General features: G+C 36.8%; 1 protein-coding gene across 20 annotated transcripts in view; it reads left to right on the plus strand.

Moving 5' to 3' along the window:
- The window catches only part of CACNA2D1 (calcium voltage-gated channel auxiliary subunit alpha2delta 1), a 524,609-nt gene that overhangs the window by 420,158 nt on the left and 83,573 nt on the right, over nt 1–20,878 (plus strand). For all 20 annotated transcript variants that reach the window (XR_014067144.1, XR_014067142.1, XR_014067141.1 and 17 more), the window contains 2 exons: nt 14,246–14,404; nt 19,200–19,304. Coding sequence is in view for 16 of the 20 variants with exons in the window: in XM_081535600.1 (XP_081391726.1) it covers nt 14,246–14,404; nt 19,200–19,304 (264 nt within the window). In the remaining 4 variants the exon portion in view is untranslated. The remainder of the gene's footprint in view (nt 1–14,245; nt 14,405–19,199; nt 19,305–20,878) is intronic.

The raw sequence follows: 20,878 nt of genomic DNA on the forward strand, positions 1-20,878 counted from the left end.
AATATTTGAAAATGACAGCATTTATCAAAAATTTTGATGGCCAATGATTTATAATTAGAGGTAAACATAAATTTTGTCTTAATGTTCTCAATATTTTCATATGTTATTGATGCCATTTTCTTTTGGTTATACAAAATTTATTATTCATATTCATTTATGTAATTTTTCCCTAATTGATAAAATTAATAGATCTAAATGATATGATTTTAGAATTTCAGGAGCTTTCCAAGAGATCTGCCAAAGACTTTTACTTCAGAAAAGAAAAACCTGAAACTCAGAGGGGATAATTAAATAAACCTTGACCTTGGGTGCTTATAACAGGCAGAGTGAGTGAGTGATAGTCACCCAGTCGTGTCCCACTCTTTCCGAACCCACGCATGGACTTTACCCCACCAGGCTCCTCTGTACATGGAATTTTCCAAGCAAGAATACTGGACTGGGTTGCTATTTCCTTCTCCAATAACAGACAGAGCCTGGACTAAACCTGATTTTCCTAAACTGAATTTAAAAATGGTAAATTAAAAAATATATATTTTTCTGTAAGTTAAAGAAACTGTAAACAAACAGCCATTATTTGGGGACAGCAACATCAGTTTAAGAACAGGAGTGTTCAAATCCAGAGTGCTGTTAGCAAAGATTTGTGTGACACCTCTAACCAGGGGAGGGTGACCACATTTTCTGATTTTTGCTAAGCTGAGATTAATAATAGAAATTAAAATCACATTCACAATATTAGCCAAATCTGTGCATTAACTAACATTGCTTTTAATAATATATTTAAGGTATGCATTTTACTCTACTTTTATTGAAGTATCATTGATTTAAAATTTTTTCTCAATTTTCGGTATATAGCACAGTGATTTAGTATTTTTTACAGATTATACTTCATTAAAAGTTATTACAAGATAATCCCTTTGCTTTACAATATAGCCCTGTTGCTTGTCGATTTTATACACTGTAGTATGTGTATCTTAATCCCATATCCCTAGCTTGTCCCTCCCCCTCCATCTTCCCAAGGAAACCACTCGTTTGTTTTCTATATCTGTAATTCTGTTTTACTATATACATTTGTTTAGTTTTTAGATTCCACATAAAAGTGATATGTTAAATGTCTCTCTGACTTATATCATTACACATAGTATTCTCTAGATTCATCTTCATCGTTGTAAGTGGCAGATTTTTATTATTTGTAATGACTGAAAATTATCCCACTGCATGTATACCACATCTCCTTTATATATTTGCCTATTGATGGACACTGGATTGCTTCCAAATCTTTGCTATGATAAGCAGTGCTACTGTGAACATTGAGGTGCATGTATCCGTTAGAATTAGTGTTTCTGTTTTTGCTGGATATAAACCTAGGAGTAGAATTACTGAATCATATGGTAGTTCCTTTTTTAGTTTTTTGAGGAATCTCCATACTGTTTTCCATAGTGGCCACACCAATTTATACCCCCAGCATTGACTGTTACATTGACTGTGGGTTTGTCATAAATAGCCTTTATTATGTTGAGGTATGTTCCTTCTGTACCCACTTTGATGAGAGTTTTTATCATGAATGGATGATGGATTTTGTCAAATGCTTTTTCTGCATCTATTGAGATGGTCATGTGGTTTTTGTCTTTGTTTTGTTAATGTGGTATATCAAATTGTTTTTCATATCTTGAGCCATCCTTGTATCCTAGAATAAATCTAACTTGATCCTTTCTATGTATTCTTGGATTAAATGTACATTTAAAGTAATTATTGGTAGGTTTATACTTATTGCTGTTTTATTGTTTTCTGATTGTTTTTGTAGTTCTTTTTCGTCCTTTTCTTTTTTTGTTTCTTCCCTTTGGATTGCTAAGTTTCTGTTTTAGTATGCTTGTGTTCCTTTTTTTAAAAAAATTTTCTGCATCTGTTGGTTTTTGGTTTGTGATTATTATGGGGTTCATATATGTTTACCTATAACTGTATCTAATTGTTTTCAACTGATTGTGATTTAAGTTCAAGCACATTCTAAAAGATCTATATTTTATTCCTGTCCCCTACATTTTGTGTTTTTGATGTCATATTTTGCATTTTCCTCTTTATCCCATAATTATTGTAGTTATGATTCTTTTAGGGGCTTCCTAGGTGGCACTAGTGGTAAAGAACCTGCCTGCCAATGCAGGAGACATAAGAGACATGGATTTGATCCCTAGATCAGGCAAATCCCCAGGAGGAGGGCATGGGAGTCCACCCCAATATTCTTGCCTGGAGAATCCCCATGGACAGAGAAGGCTGGCAGGCTACAGTCCATAGGGTCGTAAAGAGTTGGACACGACTGAAACAGCTCAGCATGCACGCATGTTTGCTTTTACAATTTTTTGTCTTTTACTCTTCATATTGGCATATGTAAGTGGTCGATCCTTAGTACTTTCAATATATTTGCATTTCCTAGTAAGATTTTTCCTTTCATATAGATTTTTACTTCGTTTTCATTTAGAAAAGACCCTTTGACATTTCTTTTAGGCTGTGTTTAGTATTGATGGTCTCTTACTTTTTGCTTGTCTGAGAAATTCTTTGTCTCTGCTTCTATTTGAAATTATAATCTTGGGTAGAATATCTTAGGTTGCAGATTTTTTCCTTTAAGGACTTTGAATGTATCATGCCCTCTCCTTTAGCCTGAGGGACCTATGCTTGTCAGCCATAGATCCCTCAAATACATTTTAGATGCCCTTTTCTCTCTCTTCTCCTTTGAGGCCCCTATAATGCGAATATTGGTATACTTATTGTTGTTCCAAAGAGCGGTTAAACTGTTTTCATTTTTGAAATTCTTCCTTTTGCTCTTCTAATTGGATGATTTTCATTATTCATTCTTCCAGATCACTTATGCATTCTTCTGTATCACTTAGTCTCCTACTCATTCCTTACAGTGTTGGTTTTCTTTTTTTCTTTTTCTAGTTATTGGATGGGAAATAGATGGGGAAACAGTGGAAACAGTGTCAGACTTTACTTTTCTGGGCTCCAGAATCACTGCTGATGGTGACTGCAGCCATGAAATTAAAAGACACTTACTCCTTGGAAGGAAGGTTATGGCCAACCTAGATAGCATATTTAAAAGCAGAGACATTACTTTGCCAACAAAAGTCCATCTAGTCAAGGCTATGGTTTTTCCAGTGGTCATGTATGGATGTGAGAGTTGGACGGTGAAGAAAGCTGAGCGCCGCAGAGTTGATGCTTTTGAACTGTGATGTTGGAGAAGACTCTTGAGAGTTCCTTGAACTGCAAGGAGATCCAATCAATCCATCCTAAAAGAGATCAATCCTGGGTGTTCATTGGAAGGTCTGATGTTGAAGCTGAAACTCCAATACTTTGGCCACCTCATGCAAAGGGTTGACTCATTGGAAAAGACCCTAATGCTGGGTAGGATTGGGGGCGGGAGGAGAAGGGAACGACAGAGGATGAGATGGTTGGATGGCATCACTGACTCGATGAACATGGGTTTGGGTGGACTCCGGGAGTTGGTGATGGACAGGGAGGCCTGGCGTGCTGCAATTCATGGGGTCACAGAGAGTCGGACACGACTGAGCGACTCAACTGAACTGAGTTATTGGATTCTTTATTTCTGTTTGGGTCTTTATATTATTTTCTAGATCTCTCTTAAATTTTTCACTGTATTCATCTATTGTTTTCCTTAATAAATTAACATTTTTATTACCAATGCTTTGAATTCTTTATCTCCTAAATTGTTTCATTAGTTCTTTTTTTTCAGGGGTTTTTTCTTGCTTTTCCAGTTGAGAGCAGTTCCTCTGCCTTATAATTTGCTTAAATTTCTCTGTCTCTGTGAATTTAGGTGAAACAGTTACCTATTGCAGTCTTAAGTGTGTGTTCTTATGTGAGTGCAGTCTGTCCCTATACAGACTGCATGTGCTCATTTGCCCTTTCGTGGGAGAACTGGTTTGATGTGAATGCAAGTGACATCATTTTTCAGGATGTGCTGACATCTGTCACCTTGGTAGAGGAGGGGCTGCACACAGAGGGGCTAAAGCTGGAGCTGGATGTGAGGCAAGGCGTCCCCTTTGCTCAATGGACATCACAGCCCTATTGGATGTGGGGTCTGATCCCACCTTGTGGGGGAAAAGCCTTTATGGTCAGGCCTGAGTTGGTTCTGTTCTCTTTAAGTTTGTGTTTTCCCGTCTCCCCAGGATGGGATCCTTGCCTCAGAGAAGGAGGGGTGCTGAAGCTAGGGAGGGCCCGAGGGACCTCGTGGCTTATCTTGTCTGCAGACAGAGATCTGAGTTGTCTCAGATGAGCTGCTCCTTCAGGCACCCGCTCTTGTTTGCTGGCTCTGCTCAGACACAGCCTTGGCTGCAAGTCCCTTTTGTCCCTCATAGCTGATCACCATCCCTAGACTTTGCTGCCCCTACTCTGTTTAGAGACACGTCGCAGGGCAGGCAGGGCCCATCTGGACTCTCAGAGTGTACTGGGGCATGAGGTGTGATGGAGATGGAGCAGCTGCCATCAGAAACCCAGGCTTCTTCTGAGGCACTGCTTGAGTAAGTGCTGGCAGTGGCTGCTGCCAGCCCAGCCAGGCTCCGCCCGGGGACAGAGTAACCTTTGTGTCCCTGGGCTGAGTCTGCTCGGCTGTGACCACCCTCGATCCAGTGCCCAGCGTGACATAGAGTGAGTGGGGCCAGAGCGCCCTCTCCGCTTGGCCTGAGGTGAGCAGCCGGGTGCTTGTGGGAAACCAGCAGCCACTAGAGAAGTCTCCTCTCCACCTTCTCCACCCTGATTTAGGGGCAGGCTAGCTCATGCGTGCCCCCCTCACAAGTTGGGTCTGAGCCACTCACAGCCCTCCTGTTCATCCCAGACGCCTTCCAACCAGCAAAAGGGTCTCATCTTCCCTGAGTAGGTAGCCGGTATCAGGGCACCCAGTCTGTGGCTCTCTCCGTTCACTCCCCAGGAGGCGCTCCGCCTGTGTAATCTCCCTTTTCCTTTGAGTCCCTTCCGAGGGGCATAGGTCCCTATCCATTACTTGTCTTCCCTTCCTACCCACTTTCCAGTTAGTTGCAGTGAGAACCGTTCTACACATAGATATGTTTTTGATGTGTTTGTCAGGGAAGGTGAAATCCATGTCCTCTTACTCTGTGATCTTGATTGATCTTCTTGACTGATGCCTTGCATTTTAAGAAAGAGGGACGAGTATGTGAAATATATGTATACATATATTGAAGTTGATGGAGAATTCTTCCTGAATTGAAAAGTTGATTCTTGTGAAGATAGCAATTTGTTCCAAAATTATTGCTAAATGTGGTTTTAATTTGTCAGAAGATAGTTCTGAATTTCAGTGAAAAAGGTAGCATGATAGAGTATGGCAGCTTACACTCCTGGTATAAACTGAAAGTGATAAAGCACCACGGAGAAAGTCTCAAGTGTTGGAGTTTGAAGTAGAGTTCTGACCTTGGTTTCTCCGTGACTCTGAGTGCTTTCTTTCACACTCTAAGCCTCATTTCCTCAACTGTACAGTGGAAACCATGTTACAGCTAAGACCTAAAACTTGGTAAAGGTTACGTGAATTAACACATGTGACGGTCTTCAATTGGCATAGTTGTGCTTCTCAGTACATGTTAGCTAATATTTTAATTATTACTATTAAAAGTTAAAAGCCAGTAAAATCATGAAAATAGTAAAGGAATACATTTACAGTTATTAAACTAAATACATCCATAATCTTTATTAAACAGGGTGGGTCAGGAATGAAAAATTATTCAATAAAAGGGAAATTGACTATTTGAAAAAGCACTTTAATTGTCACTTAATAATATTGAGGGTAATAATTTCCACCATGACTGAAAACAAAATGTAAAATAAGCAAACAAAGCATCAAATATTAGTGGAGACTGCAGACATGTATTACCTTAATAGTAGATACTTTTCTAAGCATAAAAATATTTTAATAAGTCATAAAATACAGGTTCAAAATTTAAAATTAGAAGGTAAACAACAAACTGGAAAAAGTAGAATTTACAATTCACAGATTTATGTCAACTAATTTATGAAAAAAAGTTTAACTTCATTAGCCATCAACAAATTGTAGTAATTATTGAATATTGAAATATTGTTTTGAATTACACTCTAGCAAGTAAAAATATTGTGCTTGTGTGAGTGAAGTCAGACTCTTACACATATATTTAAATTAGCACAATATATCTGAAAAGTAATTTGGCAATGTATAAAAAACTTAAAATCATTCTTAACTAGGAGTAGGTACTTACTCAGTTCAGTTCAGTCACTCAGTTGTGTCCGACTCTTTGAGACCCAGTGAACCGTAGCACGCCCAGCCTCCCTGTCCATCACCAACTCCCAGAGTTCACCCAAACTCATGTCCATTGAGTTGGTGATGCCATCCAACCATCTCATCCTCTGTTGTCCCCTTCTCCTCCTGCCCTCAATCTTACCCAGCATCAGGGTCTTTTCAAATGAATCAGCTGTTCGCATCAGGTGGCCAAAGTATTGGAGTTTCAGCTTCAACATCAGTCCTTCCAATGAACACCCAGGACTGATCTCTTTTAGAATGGACTGATTGGATCTCCTTGCAGTCCAAGGGACTCTCAAGAGTCTTCTCCAACACCACAATTCAAAAGCATCAATTCTTCTGTGCTCAGCTTTCTTTATAGTCCAACTCTCACATCCATACATGACTACTGGAAAAACCATAGCCTTGACTAGATGAACCTTTGTTGGCAAAGTAATATCTCTGCTTCTTAATATGCTGTCTGTGTTGGTCATAACTTTCCTTCCAAGGAGTAAGTGTCTTTTAATTTCGTGGCTGCAATCACCATCTGCAGTGATTTTGGAGCCCCAGAAAATTAAGTCAGCCACTGTTTCCACTGTTTCCCCATCTGTTTGCCATGAAGGATGGGAGCGGATGCCATGATCTTATTTTTCTGAATGTTGAGCTTTAAGCCAACTTTTTCACTCTCCTCTTTCTCTTTCATCAAGAGGCTCTTTAGTTCTTCTTCACTTTCTGCCATAAGGGTGGTGTCATCTGCATATCTGAGGTTACTGATATTTCTCCCAGCAATCTTGATTCCAGCTTGTGCTGCTTCCAACCCAGCGTTTCTCATGATATAATCTGCATATAAGTTAAATAAGCAGGGTGACAATATACAGCCTGGACATACTCCTTTTCCTATTTGGAACCAGTCTGTTGTTCCATGTCCAGTTCTAACTGTTGCTTCCTGACCTGCATACAGGTTTCTCAAGAGACAGGTCAGATGGTCTGGTATTCCCATCTCTTTCAGAATTTTCCATAGTTTGTTGTGATCCACACAGTCAAAGGCTTTGGCATAGTCAATAAAGCAGAAATAGATGTTTTTCTGGAACTCTCTTGCTTTTTCACTGATCCAACAGATGTTGGCAATTTGATCTCTGGTTCCTCTGCCTTTTCTAAAGCCAGCTTGAACATCTGGAAGTTCACGGTTCACGTATTGCTGAAGCCTGGCTTGGAGAATATGGAGCATTACTTTATTAGCGTAGGTACATATGCATATGGATAAATGCTATGAGATATTTTCCCGGATTTTAGGATAACCTTTTTGTTTCTTTAAATATTTACCAGTTTCCTACTGGAAAAGTCAAAATAAAGGGGAAAAATTTTGGTAGGAATAAAACAACCTAGATTTTGAAGATCACAGCCCCTGTTCACTTTGCTTTGCTTTTCCTGCATCGCCATCTGGTGTCCAGAATGTGGATAGCTTCTGATACCATAATTTGTAACTACTGCCAGATGTGGAAAATTTTATGCAGTTTATTTAACTTAGATACTCCATCTAAATTATTTTATATAACATAAATTTGTTATATAAACTATGTATAGTAGTTAACTATGTTGAGTATTTTACACACATTTTCTAGTTTTAAAAAATACCCATGGTCCAAAGTAGGCCAGTCTGAATTTGATTTGTTTTTGCTGACTATCTACACAGTGTGAGCCCACAATTTTACACTATATTACTTTTTCATGGCAAAAGAAGAAAGAATTTGAAATACATAGATGAAGTAATTAAAGGCATACTGAGTGATCGACTGATTAAATAGGTCACTTTTTTTCTGCAGTTTCAAGCAGAAGAATATCAGTTTTGGGTTTATTTTCCCTTTGCTTCTTCAGCATTCCAGAGGAAAACTTCTTGAGCCCACCACCCTCTTCAGGGTGTGCTTTTGTGCTCCGTGAAGGTTATTATAGGTGCCATTCCTCAACAGGGTTGCTTTCTAGGAATTTGATGCTTCTTTGATTTGTGTGTATCAGGCAATGCCAGCCTTTCAGTGTTCGTATCCTAAATTAATCCAATGAGCCACAGAGCCTCCTCTCTCAGAGATATTTTGTGGGTTTTTTTGTTATTCAGCATAGGATATCAAAACAAAAAACAGACATTGCCTTTACAAAACCAAGGGTTTAAAATATCTCATTTGAGAAATTAACAATTTGTTTGGGCCCTAAAGTATCTTTTACTTTTGTTTGTGTACTTGACTGTGATATTTAATAGGAAGGTTCATTGGAAGCATTGACATTTACCGTTCATGGTTATGCTCAGAGACTGTTTCAAGCACTAAACTAATGTTTGAGGGACACTTGTATCATTACACTAATGAACTTTATGTAAAGCTCACTAAAGCTGATATTGCTTATATGAATCTGTCTCGTGAATCCAGGAATCTATTCTTATTTCATCACATGGAGCATACTAACGTTTTTACTAAAACACTTTTTAAAGTTGCAGTTGATTTAAAATATATACTGTGTTGGGCTCCATGCTACGTGATATGCATACATCTTCATTTGGATATTTTAGTAATATCTGCTTGGACAAAGTATATTTACAGATGTACACATTCAATAAGATATGGAGAACTAAAATACAGTTCCTACAGTTAGAAGCCTTTAGCTCGATAATTGATTGATGTTTGTGCCCTATTTTCTAATTTTCTTAAACTCCACATATTCATTCAGTAAATATTGTTTTTATGTTTATTGTATACCAACTATATGCATACCTATTACTATGTCAATTACAGTGATAGGATGGCTGTTTTCTTTGACCATGGCTTTTAATCCAGTTGAAAGTTTAAACAGAATATCATGCAAAGAAATATAGAATTATAAACATGATGTAGTCCATATAAACGATAGATTTAGGCCTATGAGAACTTTTAATGGGATGATTTGACCTAGTCAAGGAAGATCATGAAAGCCTTTTATAAGGAGAGAATATTGAGGTAAGTGGACAAGCAAGTGAAGAAAAGTGTAATAAGCGGAATGAGCAGGGTATATGAAAGAGGAAATGTTTAAGTTCTGAGGCAGAGAGACACATCCTTCCTAATTTCTACCCCAGATGCTCACGTTAACCCACACAACTTCCTGTCTCAGTGTGCTAGCAGATTTTCTCAGCACTTCTAGGAAGGAACCTACTTGGTTGAATTTTCTGGGATCAGGAAAGGAATGAGTGTGATGTTAGTTTGGATTTGAGTCTCTGTAGGGTTAGTTAGGGCTTTCCTGATAGTGAGGTGGTAAAGAATTTACCTGCAATGAAGAGAGACCTGGGTTTGATCCCTGGATCAGGAAGATCCCCTGGAGAAGGGAATGGGAACCCACTCCAGTATTCTTGCCTGGAGAATTCCATGGACAGAGGAGCCTGGCAAGGCTACAGTCCATGGGGTCGCAAAGAGTCAGACACGACTGAGCAACTAACACACTTTTTAGGGTTAGATAAGTGTACATATTTAAAAGAAATATTTTCTTAAAAGATGGCAAAAGCAAGACTCCTTAAGTATATTTTCAATCACCATGTAGTATTTCAAAGCTTTATGAGTGAGTGAGTGATAGTTGTTCAGTTGTAAAGTTGTTCAGTCGAAAGAAAGTTGTGCAGTTTCAGTTCATGAAAGTAAATCTGTTTTTCTTTTCCTATTCTAAAAGCGAGTAAGCATAAGATATTCGTGAAATATATACTTACCTAAGCTGGAACTTTTCACATTTCTCATCTCTTTCTTTGAGAATAAAATTTGCCATAGGGACTTATACTTTGTAAGTTATTCTTTTCTCTGCATTATTTATGCATTTTTAATTATGGTATTTCTGTTGTACATCACTGAATTTGTATTTAATGAATCAAATTTACATTTAATCAGTTTGTGTTGAAGAGACTTAATGAGATACTTTGCTTTCCTCTGTTAAAAGCAGGTCAAGGTCAGCTGAAAGACTCAGGGCAATACATTATTCAATGTTCATTTTTTACATAACTTGTAACTTTATCAGTTTTATGATTTAACTAAATCACATAATAACATTCCCTGTAATAATTTCTAATTATTCTTTAAAGTCAGATATTTTACTATTACTATATTGGCAATCTATTGTTTACTTTTGCTTTATTTGATTTTATTTCATTTTTACTTTCTAACATGGGAATTCTCACATTCTTCTACTTTCAGAACAGAATATGTAGATTAAGATTGTGTCAGATTATCAAATAATGTGCGAAAAAAGGCAGTGCATTTCAGATCTGAAGATCATTTTCAGGGACTTCCCTGTCGGTCCAGTGTTTAAGGCTCCACTCTTCCCTGCAGGGGGCACAGGTTTGATACCTGGTCAGGGAACTAAGATTCCACATGCTCTGTGGCACAGACAAAATAATAATAATAAAAGATAAGGAATTTTCAATGTTTGAATTTATTAAAAACAGAAAACAAGTATATCAGAGCTTTGTTCTCATATATATGATGTACCTGAACGTAGCGTTCAAAGTAAAACTGACCAAGACCTGAGTATTTATCTGTGTAGGACATTTTTGTTGTTGTTCAGTCACTCAGTCGTGGCCGACTCTTTGGGACCCCATAGACTGCAGCACGCCAGGCCTCCCGTCCTTCACCATCTCCTGGAGTTTGCTCAAACTCATGTGCATTAAGTCAGTGATGCCATCCAACCATCTTGTCCTCTGTCATCCCCTTCTCCTCCTGCCTTCAATCTTTCCCAGCATCAGGGTCTTTTCTAATGAGGACATTTTACTTCCTGTTTTATCTATACTCCCTCCAAACCTTCCACCTCTACCTTTATCCTGGTGGCCTTGCCTCATTGTCCATTCGAGACAAAAGCCACACGCAATAGTGTCATCTTCCCACATCAAATTTCCATACACCTAATGTCTGTAGTCAGCCCTCAGTCTTCTTTCCTAGAACAATGAAGTGGATACTGTACATGGTTTCTTAAAGGGTTGTTCCTCTACAAGCCATCTGTCTCCCATCCTTCCCCGTCTTCGCAAGAGCTTTGTTTTTCACCTCTGTTCTGTTTCCTGCATCATTTTCTTCCTTTTCTCTTCAATATAAATCCTCTCTTGCTCTGATGACCCTTCACTTTGAAGACTTTTCTTGACCCTAGTGTGTCCCCGTAGGGACCACCCTTTTCCTTCTCTGCCTCTCAGCCGAGGTGCTCTGAACACTTGCCTCTGCACAGGCTAATCCTTCTCACTGTTGTTCAGCGCATTCCATCGTTCCAATTATGTTCCACCCCGCCTCCAGATGCCTGTGTAACTGGATGAGTTCAATGGGCTCTTATAAGTCCTCATCTCTTTGTCTCTGCACCACAATGTGTTCTACTTGAGACCGTTGGTTTTTTTTCCCCCTCGTCGTCTAAGACAGTCCCATCTCCTGATTTCCTTCCTGCCTCCATGGGAACTTACTCCTACTCAGTTTTCTCCAGGACTCCTCCTCTGCTTCACTTTTATTCACGTGGTTTTAAACCAAATTTTTCTGCTGAAGCTTTCCGTTTTTTTATATTTAATCAAGACTTCTTTTGAGCCTGTTGCTTTTAACGTGATGATTTCTTGACAGTTTCATTTGTGTATCTCACATGTTGAAATCTCACCTGCACTTGAACTCTCCGCCTCCCTTCTCTGATCCTCAAGTGTCCCTGAACCCATCCCTTCTCCGGCCACCCAGATACCCGTGTCAGAAACCTGGCAGTCATTGAAGACACCACTCTTTTCTTACTCTCCACCACCACTGCCTAGTGATTCTGTCTCCAGAGTAAGTCTTGAATCCCTCTCTTTGACCACCTCCATGAAGAATAAAATCCCTTAGTCTAGTAAGCTAGGTTACTGCAGTAGCCTTCTGCTTATTTTTCATCCTTTACATGCTGCTCACCTTAAAACTACTTCCCAAATAGCAGCTAGAGTGAGCTATTAAAGTTCTAGGTTAAATTATTTTACATTTGGCTTAAAACCTTTTGTGACTGGCTGTTCAACAGAAAATATGTTCCTAATTCCCAGTTGTTCAGCATTTCCATTAGACACTGCACAGTCCATCCCTGCCTTCTGCCTGAGGTCATTTTTATGTGACTGAGCTAAACTCTTCATTTTCATGTTTCCCTAAGAGGGTTTTGTTTGTTTGTTTTCTTTCTGTCACATAAGGAACTTTTTACATGTGTTCTGTTTGTCTAGAATGTTCTTCCTCTACTGTCTTCAAGGAAGCATTTCTTTGGAATCACAGGAAATGCCAAAGTTTTTGGGGAAATGCCAAGTTTCTTAGGGAAACTTTCCTCCAACTGCTCAGTCTGAATTAGAACCCATTATCTCTTAGAGCTTAGTATTATGTTGCTTTACAGAACACATCATGACTTATTGTAATATTTTGAGAGGTGCTGCATGGGTAGTTAGAATCCCAGACTCCTGCCACAGTGCTGGTTTGAATCCTGACTCTCTATTAAGTGTTTCCTATGTGAGTATGGGAAAGCCTTTTAACTATGCTTAGGGTTTCTTGTGAATAATAATAACTTAATGGTAGATCATTTTAAAAGCAGAAATGCTTAATATTTGTAGAGAAAATAGTCAATGCAGCACCAAGCAAACCTTGTGTATGTGTGTGGATAATTTACCTCATGTCTGAAGGCACAAGGCTCTCACCTGGCACACACAGTCTGGGACATACAACAGGCTGCCAGTGAATGTTTGCTTCATAGAGTGATGAGTTGTACAGTTCATCATATTAGTGTTCAGGGAGGACCTTCAGAGAAAAAAGAATGATATTTGTAAGAATATATAATCACTATGTAAAATTTACGTTTTGGCTTATGATCCACTTTTTGTTATTGATTTTTTAATTGGAAGGTAACTGCTTTACGGTATTGTGTTGGTTCTGCAGTACAACAGAGATCAGCCATAATTATACATACATATATATATCCCCTCTCTCTTGAGCCTTCCTTCCCCCCTCCCACACCTATGTTTTTGATCTGAGAATATCTTCAATATTTGATCTGTCCAGCCCCTTTTAGCAAGAATGTTTTTATTATTATTCTATTGCAGATATGACAGTCCAGCCCCAAGAGCCTAAGGGGTTTATACACACAGCAGAGGTAATAAGTGATAGGATGATCCCCCTCATAGCAGCTCCCTGGTCTTCTTGCTGAAATCTTATTGTTTCTATCATTTTGGAAATATCCTGTGCACTAAATGAATACTTTGTATATGGTTGGTGAAATTACTTTGGTGATCATTCTCAAATTTTCAGTTTGAGACAGGTATTGTTAGAGCTTGTTTTCTCCTCCTGAAGCCTCTTTGTACTTCAGGCCCTTATCGCTCACAGCAATAACTCTGCAGTGACCTGCTTGCCCTTTCTCTTGCTCCATGATTCAACTGTCTTCCTTGTATAACCTCTAGAGTGATAGTGCTGAAAGGCCACTTGTTGTTCTTGATTCTTTCAGATTACTTTCCTGTTTTAACTCTCATGGTGAGACTACCATCAGATTTCAAATATATTAAACCTCTGTTCCTATCATTCCGTGCACTGTATTTCCATTAAGCTTTTCCTTATGCGAGGCAAGTAAAATGCTCAGTTTCTCCTTGTATTCTGTGCAGGCATCATGATATCATTTCTGAATTCTGAATATATTTCATTGTTTGTTGAGTTTTTTTTTTTTAATCTAAATGCTCATAAAATTTGAGAGCTGGAAGGGACCTCACATAACTCAAATCCCAAATTTATCATCAGGGAAACCAAGCTAGCTTCAGGAATGTAACTGAGAGGCTTAATTACTGTTACCATAGGAATTGGGGCGTAGATGAAATTACTGTTTGATCTTTAGTGCACTTTTGTTACTAGTCTACTCACTTTTCTTTCTGAAAGAGAAAGCAGTGCATTAGGATTGAGAAGTATAACATGAATTCAGTGAAAATTACACGATTGGTTTTAATGTTCATTTATATATTTACCTTTTTATCTTTTGCAGTTTAACAGCAATGCCCAGGATGTAAGCTGTTTTCAGCACCTCGTCCAAGCAAATGTGAGAAATAAGAAAGTACTGAAAGATGCAGTGAATAATATCACAGCAAAAGGAATCACAGATTATAAGAAGGGATTTAGTTTTGCTTTTGAACAGCTGCTTAATGTAAGTATCAATGCTGTCCCTTTTGTCTTTTATAATTGACAAATTATAGTATCTGAATTTCAGATATTATAGTATCTGAATTTCAATATCCTGGTATACAGCTCTGTAGGATTAGGTAATAGTGCTATTTTTCATTCATTTAGAAAGCATGTATGTCCAGGCTTTAGAAGTCTTTTGACCTTTTTAAAAAAATTTAAATCCGAAATTCAAATGTAGTTTTTTTTTTCTTTTATATCTTTTCTTCCCTCCTTTTTTTATTTTCCAAACTATATTTAAAAAACACATTTGTTGGGTAATTTAATTTTGAATAAGCACTGGAAACTTAGTTGACGCATTTAGAATATCATTTATTTTTTATCTCAGTTAGTACTATATTTATTTGGAAACTTGTGCTTTCATTCATCAAATGGTTTCTGATGAAATATTTTAGTTTTAGTTTTAAACATCAGGTTTTGAGTCTTTAGGTTGTTCCTAAATGTATAGAAAGGTCCAAATGGTAAACATGAAAAATGGACAGAAGGATAAATCTCAGAGCAGAGATTCCTTCCAAAGTGACAATTCCTTTGAATGAGTCACTGATGTCTATAGTTAGTGTTTTATACTCTCCACACCTACTCCCTACCCCCGTATCACAACAATATTATAACATGAATCTTATACTGCAGATTAATATTTTCAAGTGGCCATGTTGTCTGTTTCATTTTGAACTATTTGAAAGCAGGAGCTATCATTCAGATTTATATCTCTCATAAAGCAATATTATTGCAGTGGTTGAGAATATGGATTTAACCTCTCTCTGCCTTGGTTCCCTCCCTGGGGTTGTAGAAGGAATGTCCATAGAATCTGCAGATGTAGCCAACCACATGAGTGTGTAGTTACTGGGTTGGTGAAGAATTAATACATAAATAGCATGAGGCTGGTACAGAATTAGCTTATAATTCCTATCAAATTTGCTAAGTCATTGAATAAGCTCTTATATTTAGTCTTTTCTGCAAATTTGATTTTGTCATTTCCTATGTGTATCTTCTAAACAGTTTTCAAGGTCTCTGATTGGATGATGACTCATTCATTGTTCATTCATCCAATATTTACCCAGTGCCTCACAATTTCCTGTCATAGGATATTGATGAAATTGTAGAAATAAACAAGAAAGACCCTTTGCTCTCAAGAAAGTCGAGCATAATTTGCTAAGTCATCATTTCTCATATAACTTGTAGTGCTGTTACAGGGTATTCATAGTGTGTTTGCTCAGAGTATCTTGGGGAAGTGGCTCAACGTACCCGAAGAAGTCAGAAAGTTGTTGCTTTTCCTTGAAAATGGGATTTTGAAGAATGAGTAGAGTCTAGGTAGATGATGAGGGGGGCGGGAAATCATTTCAGATTAAAAGAACACCAGAGATTAAAAAAGCACAGAAGCATGAGGGGTTGTGCACATTGAAAGAATTGCAGGTTTGTTGGCATGGCTGGGCCATAAGAGGTAGAGGAGAAATGATGGGAATGGAAATGCCATGAGCTATCCTTAAGTGAGGTATGTAAGAGCAAATGGAAAGTGTGTGGTAGGAGAATGATATGGTCTGATGAGTGTTCTAAGTTAAGAAGCTATTATAGAAATCCTGGTGTTGGATTAGAAGTGATGTTAAGGTAAGTGATCTAGTAACTATTGGAGTGGTAGGAGGGGTTGCTGAGAAGAGAGTGGGGGTGACTCCAAGTTCTCTGAACTGGAAAACAAGGTGGAGGGTGGCCCAGGAGTCTACATTAAAGAAATGTGAGGGTAGAATTTTTGATTATTTGGAGTTTGAAGTAATATTTTTCTTAGGTACAATTAGATAAGCAAGTAAATAGTAGAAAAGCAAAGAAATTCAGCACTGCAGTTTTCAGGGGAAGTTATCTTTGGTAAAATTCATGTGATTATTAAATGATGTATGTGCATTAATAAAAATGAAAACTCAAAACTTTTGAAATTCAAGCACAGGTGATTACTATAACAAGATATATCCTTTCTGCAGTAAAGGAATGTGAGGGCTTTTCATAACTTCTTTTTCTCTTGAGTCAATAATCAAGTTTTCTAGATCTTGGCATTTTAATTATTCTTAGTGTTGTCAGTTGGCCTCACTCATTCCCTCATATTCAAGTTTTTGTTGTGAAACGATGAGGAGGATTCTTAAGCCTGATGTACTACTTCAGAGGCAGTTACAATAGAGGGGCCAGGTTAACTCCCACATTCATTATTAGTTACTTATAAAATATGGTCTAACTTCTCTTGGCCTCTCCTCCTGCCTTTGTAAGTTGTAAATGATTTTTAACATGTCCTCAGTTATTCCTGTAGTAAATCTCATATGTTTTGCTTTCCACATGTCCCTTAGGTATTACAATTCTCCATTTAAAGATAATTTTCCCAAATGCACAGCATGCCTTGTTGAGCTGAAGCATGTTTTGTCTTTTTCTTACACACAGTACCATTCCTTGTATTCTGTTTGTCCTGGCATGGTTTACCCTTAAGATCCCTGAATCAAGTGTCCAATAGAATTAGACATTGATTTGAATTAGTCTTCAGTTAGCATTTCATAAAATATTGACAAATATATGAGATGGATTTTTCAAAAAAATTTTTTGAGTGCATATATAATAGATGCTGTGCTGCATAGCTACAAAGATACAGCAAAGTGTGCTATGAAATACCACACTAAAGTAAATTACCAACCGTAGCCATTGTATTTTTATTGACATAATCAAGTTTTTCCTTACCTAATTTCTTCCAAGCCAATTTTGTATAATTGTTGTGACAGTGTGATTCTTTAGATAGTTGCAAATCCAGTGAGAATTTGCTGAGGTAGACTCTTCTACCACAAGTCCTGAGAGGTCTACTTAGAGAAAAAATGTTGAAAACAAAACATTTCTTCATTTCTCCTTTTGTGAGTGTACTAAAAATTATCAGCAAGATGCAGTGTGCTAACTTTGATATTTATATTCCATAATAATAATAATACCCCCACTATTTTAAAAAATGAAACCAAGTCCTGTGCTAAAAACTGTCACTTTTTTGAGATGGTCTTTCAAGTAAATATTATTTTGCCCATTTTACATATTCAAATAGAAAAGATAAGTCATCAGAGAATTTAGTTTTAGATTCAGGGATTTCAACACCTTTCACAAAAGTATTTTGATGGTAAAATATGTTAACTATTTTATGGTCAAATTTTCAGATAATTACCTTCCAAGATAAGAATGGTTTTTGAATGTGATAAATAATATTAGTCAAAACTTGAGTTTTCACAATGCTTAGTTAAAAGCTTTAACTGCCACTGGGCTAATGGCCTAGTCAGTGGAGTGAGAATATATGAAACAGGATTTTTTCATCAGTTAAAACAATATGTTGTCCTCATTACCTTTTCCAATGGGAAATGTGATTTACCTTTTTTGAAAAATAGAAATAAGGACCTTCAATAAACTCAAACACTATTGGAGAATTAGTGATTTTTAGACTGTGTTGTCCAGTATGATAACCATAATCACATATGTGCATAGTCTGAACTGAAATGTTTTATAACAATACACTAAGATTTTAGAATTTACTATGAAAGAAAGAAATATTTATTATCTCAATTCTTATATTGTTTTGATGTTGAATTGACTATTTTTGAATGACTGAGTTAAATAAAGTATATTATTAGAATTTCATATATTTCTTCTTACATTTTATAATGTGCCCATTAGAGGTATAAAATTACAAATTAGCTTCAGATTTTATCACCTTTAAATATCACTAAACTAGAGGGCTGACATTTTCAAAGAAGCTGAGCAGTCATAAATTAGTGTGATTTTTTTTTTTTATTCTCAGCAATTTTGCAAACACATTTTACAACATTAGGAAGGCTGAGATTATAATTTCAGGCCTCAAAAGAAGTTCAACTTTGTATATTTCATGTGGCCCTTTGATGCTAATCCACTGTTTTCCTAAGTCCAGCTCTTTGAGGGACCTTAAAAAGAATGTAAGAGAGGATTTAACATTGGAATTGAGCCTTTCAGAATTAGAATATATGTGGCAAGTTGAGAGCAGATAAGACAATATTCTGGAAATAGCTGTCGACATTTACCAAAATATGAAAGAGCACTGTGTGTTGGGATCAGCAGTACAATTTCAGAAATGTAAAGTGAATAAAGTAGGAGGAAGGAGGAGTAAAGAGAGGAACAAATATTTGTAAATGGATTGAAAATATACATGAAAGGATATGTGTGTTTTATTAATATTATTTTTTGTTTCTGGTATATGTTATAGAGGTATAGAATTGATACCATGTCCATTAATCACTTTAAAACCCATGTATTCATTAACCCCTGAGAGGTTATTATGTATTAGGCATTCGTTCAGACAAGGAAACTATTGAACAAAAAAGACAAAACTTTATACCCTTTTGGCACTTAATGTTCTATTGGAGGAAGTCAATAATAAAAGACAAATTATATACTGCATATATACAAATGTGAAATGCTGTAAAGAAGAATATAGCTTGGGAGGGCAGATTGCAATTTAAAATGCAGTTGTCAGGAATGTCCTCAAAGGTTAGGTGACTTTTGATCAGAAACCCAAAGAAAGGGAGAGTGGTGGGTGTTGAAAATGAGGCAGAGCCCTGTGTAGGGAGGCACAGGCCTGGCTTGATCCAGGAACCTGTTCTTAGAATTGACTATTGAGCAGATACTTCAGTCATCACTTGCAACCTGCACATTCTTTCCATTTTGCTTTTATACTCCCTCACTTTACTATGAATGATATACAATTTTATTGATATATTTTACAGTATAATGTGTCTAGAGCCAACTGCAATAAGATTATCATGTTGTTCACGGATGGAGGAGAAGAGAGAGCTCAGGAGATATTTACCAAATACAACAAAGACAAAAAGGTGAGTGTAATTTTTCTGATATTTTAAATTTAATATTAATTTAGGTGGTTTTAAGGAAGAGTATGGCAAGAGTGGTGAGGGAAGATGTTTTTGGTTAAAAGATAAGTGTGCTAACTATAAAACCATACAGCTCATGGATTGTATGCCAATCACTGAATTAAATGTTAAATATCTTTTGTGAAATTCACCAAGTACTTTACGACTAATTCATTAATAAAATAATTTGAACCTATATAGAGGCCTATATAGAATATATTTTTTTCTTTGATTGTTTTACTGCAGAGAAAAATATTGTGCAAAGGCCTGTTTTGAAAGTTCACCAGTGTAGCTGAACCTACTGATACTGTGGAAGATCAAATGAAACTATTTTTTTATCACTCCTACTGTCAGCTTATTTTAATTTTCTGATACTCTCCATATTTTATAAGAGGACAATCATTCTCAACTTAATTTCCTGAAATGCCAAGGATCCATAAATAAGTAATGAAAAATTATAGCTTACGTCTTATGCTGTCAGAACTTCAACAGAAATTATATATTTCACAAGGGACCCTTCAGGGTAAAATGCCTATCAACTTTGCTTTTAATTAGAACTTTCATCATTGACTCATCATTAATGCTAATGAATTGTTTTATGTGTGTGTGAAGGATTAAAAAGAAGGAAAAATGTAAATTAATACATTTAGGTAAATATACATAAGTTATATATATTGGCAGGCAAAATACTGTGGATAATAGGGTAGAGTATTGATGAAAATTTTTGAAACACTTCAAAAATACCAGTACTTTCAAAGAGTTGACAACATACGTATGTATAACTTTGAATTGTTTATAAAATGTTTTAATACTCAACTCTTTTCTACTGCATATGTTATTAAAGTATAATGTCATATGACATAAGTTTAATGTGAGGGTTAGGTTTTTTTAAACATCTGGTGACTTTGATTATATAGAAGAGCCATTCCTTTTGAAAAAGTTGATAAATGAACTGAACTGTTAATAGCCTATAACTATTTCAAGTGGTATCTTGTTATTGTGAATATCTGTTTCAGAAATATCATTAGAATGAAAAGTAATGGGAAAATACAGATGCATTAAGATATAATGTACATTCCTTACTTTATTTAGTAACTACTACTCATTTTTCAAAACTCAGGTCAGGCACCACCCCTTGGAGGATGTCCCTGACATCCTTTCCTCCCACTTCATGGTTTTTCGGGTGCTTGTGCTCTGATCCCATCGCACAGAGCTGAGCCCTCCAAGGCTCTTCACACTTATGCTACCCATAAGATCTTTTCTCTGCTCACCCTCTGGATGACAAGGTCCCACATGACTAGGCCTTTGTGTTGTTTAACTATGAACTCTCAGCATCCTACAAGAAGCACAGATTCAGAGTTAGTTCTCAATACATGGCAATAAATAAAACTTGAGAGTATCTAACAAAAGTTGGTAGCATGATTTCTGTTATAGAACAAATTCATAATCATAAAAAATAATCTAGGTTAAGAAATATTTCACTTATTTAAATATTCTCAGTGATATAAAATTACCATGTTTTGAAGAATTCAAATGTA

The sequence above is a fragment of the Giraffa tippelskirchi genome, chromosome 10 (assembly GCF_054371585.1).
Source record: "Giraffa tippelskirchi isolate mGirTip1 chromosome 10, T2T-mGirTip1v1.2.pri, whole genome shotgun sequence".
In the NCBI taxonomy this organism is placed as follows: Eukaryota; Metazoa; Chordata; class Mammalia; order Artiodactyla; family Giraffidae; genus Giraffa; species Giraffa tippelskirchi.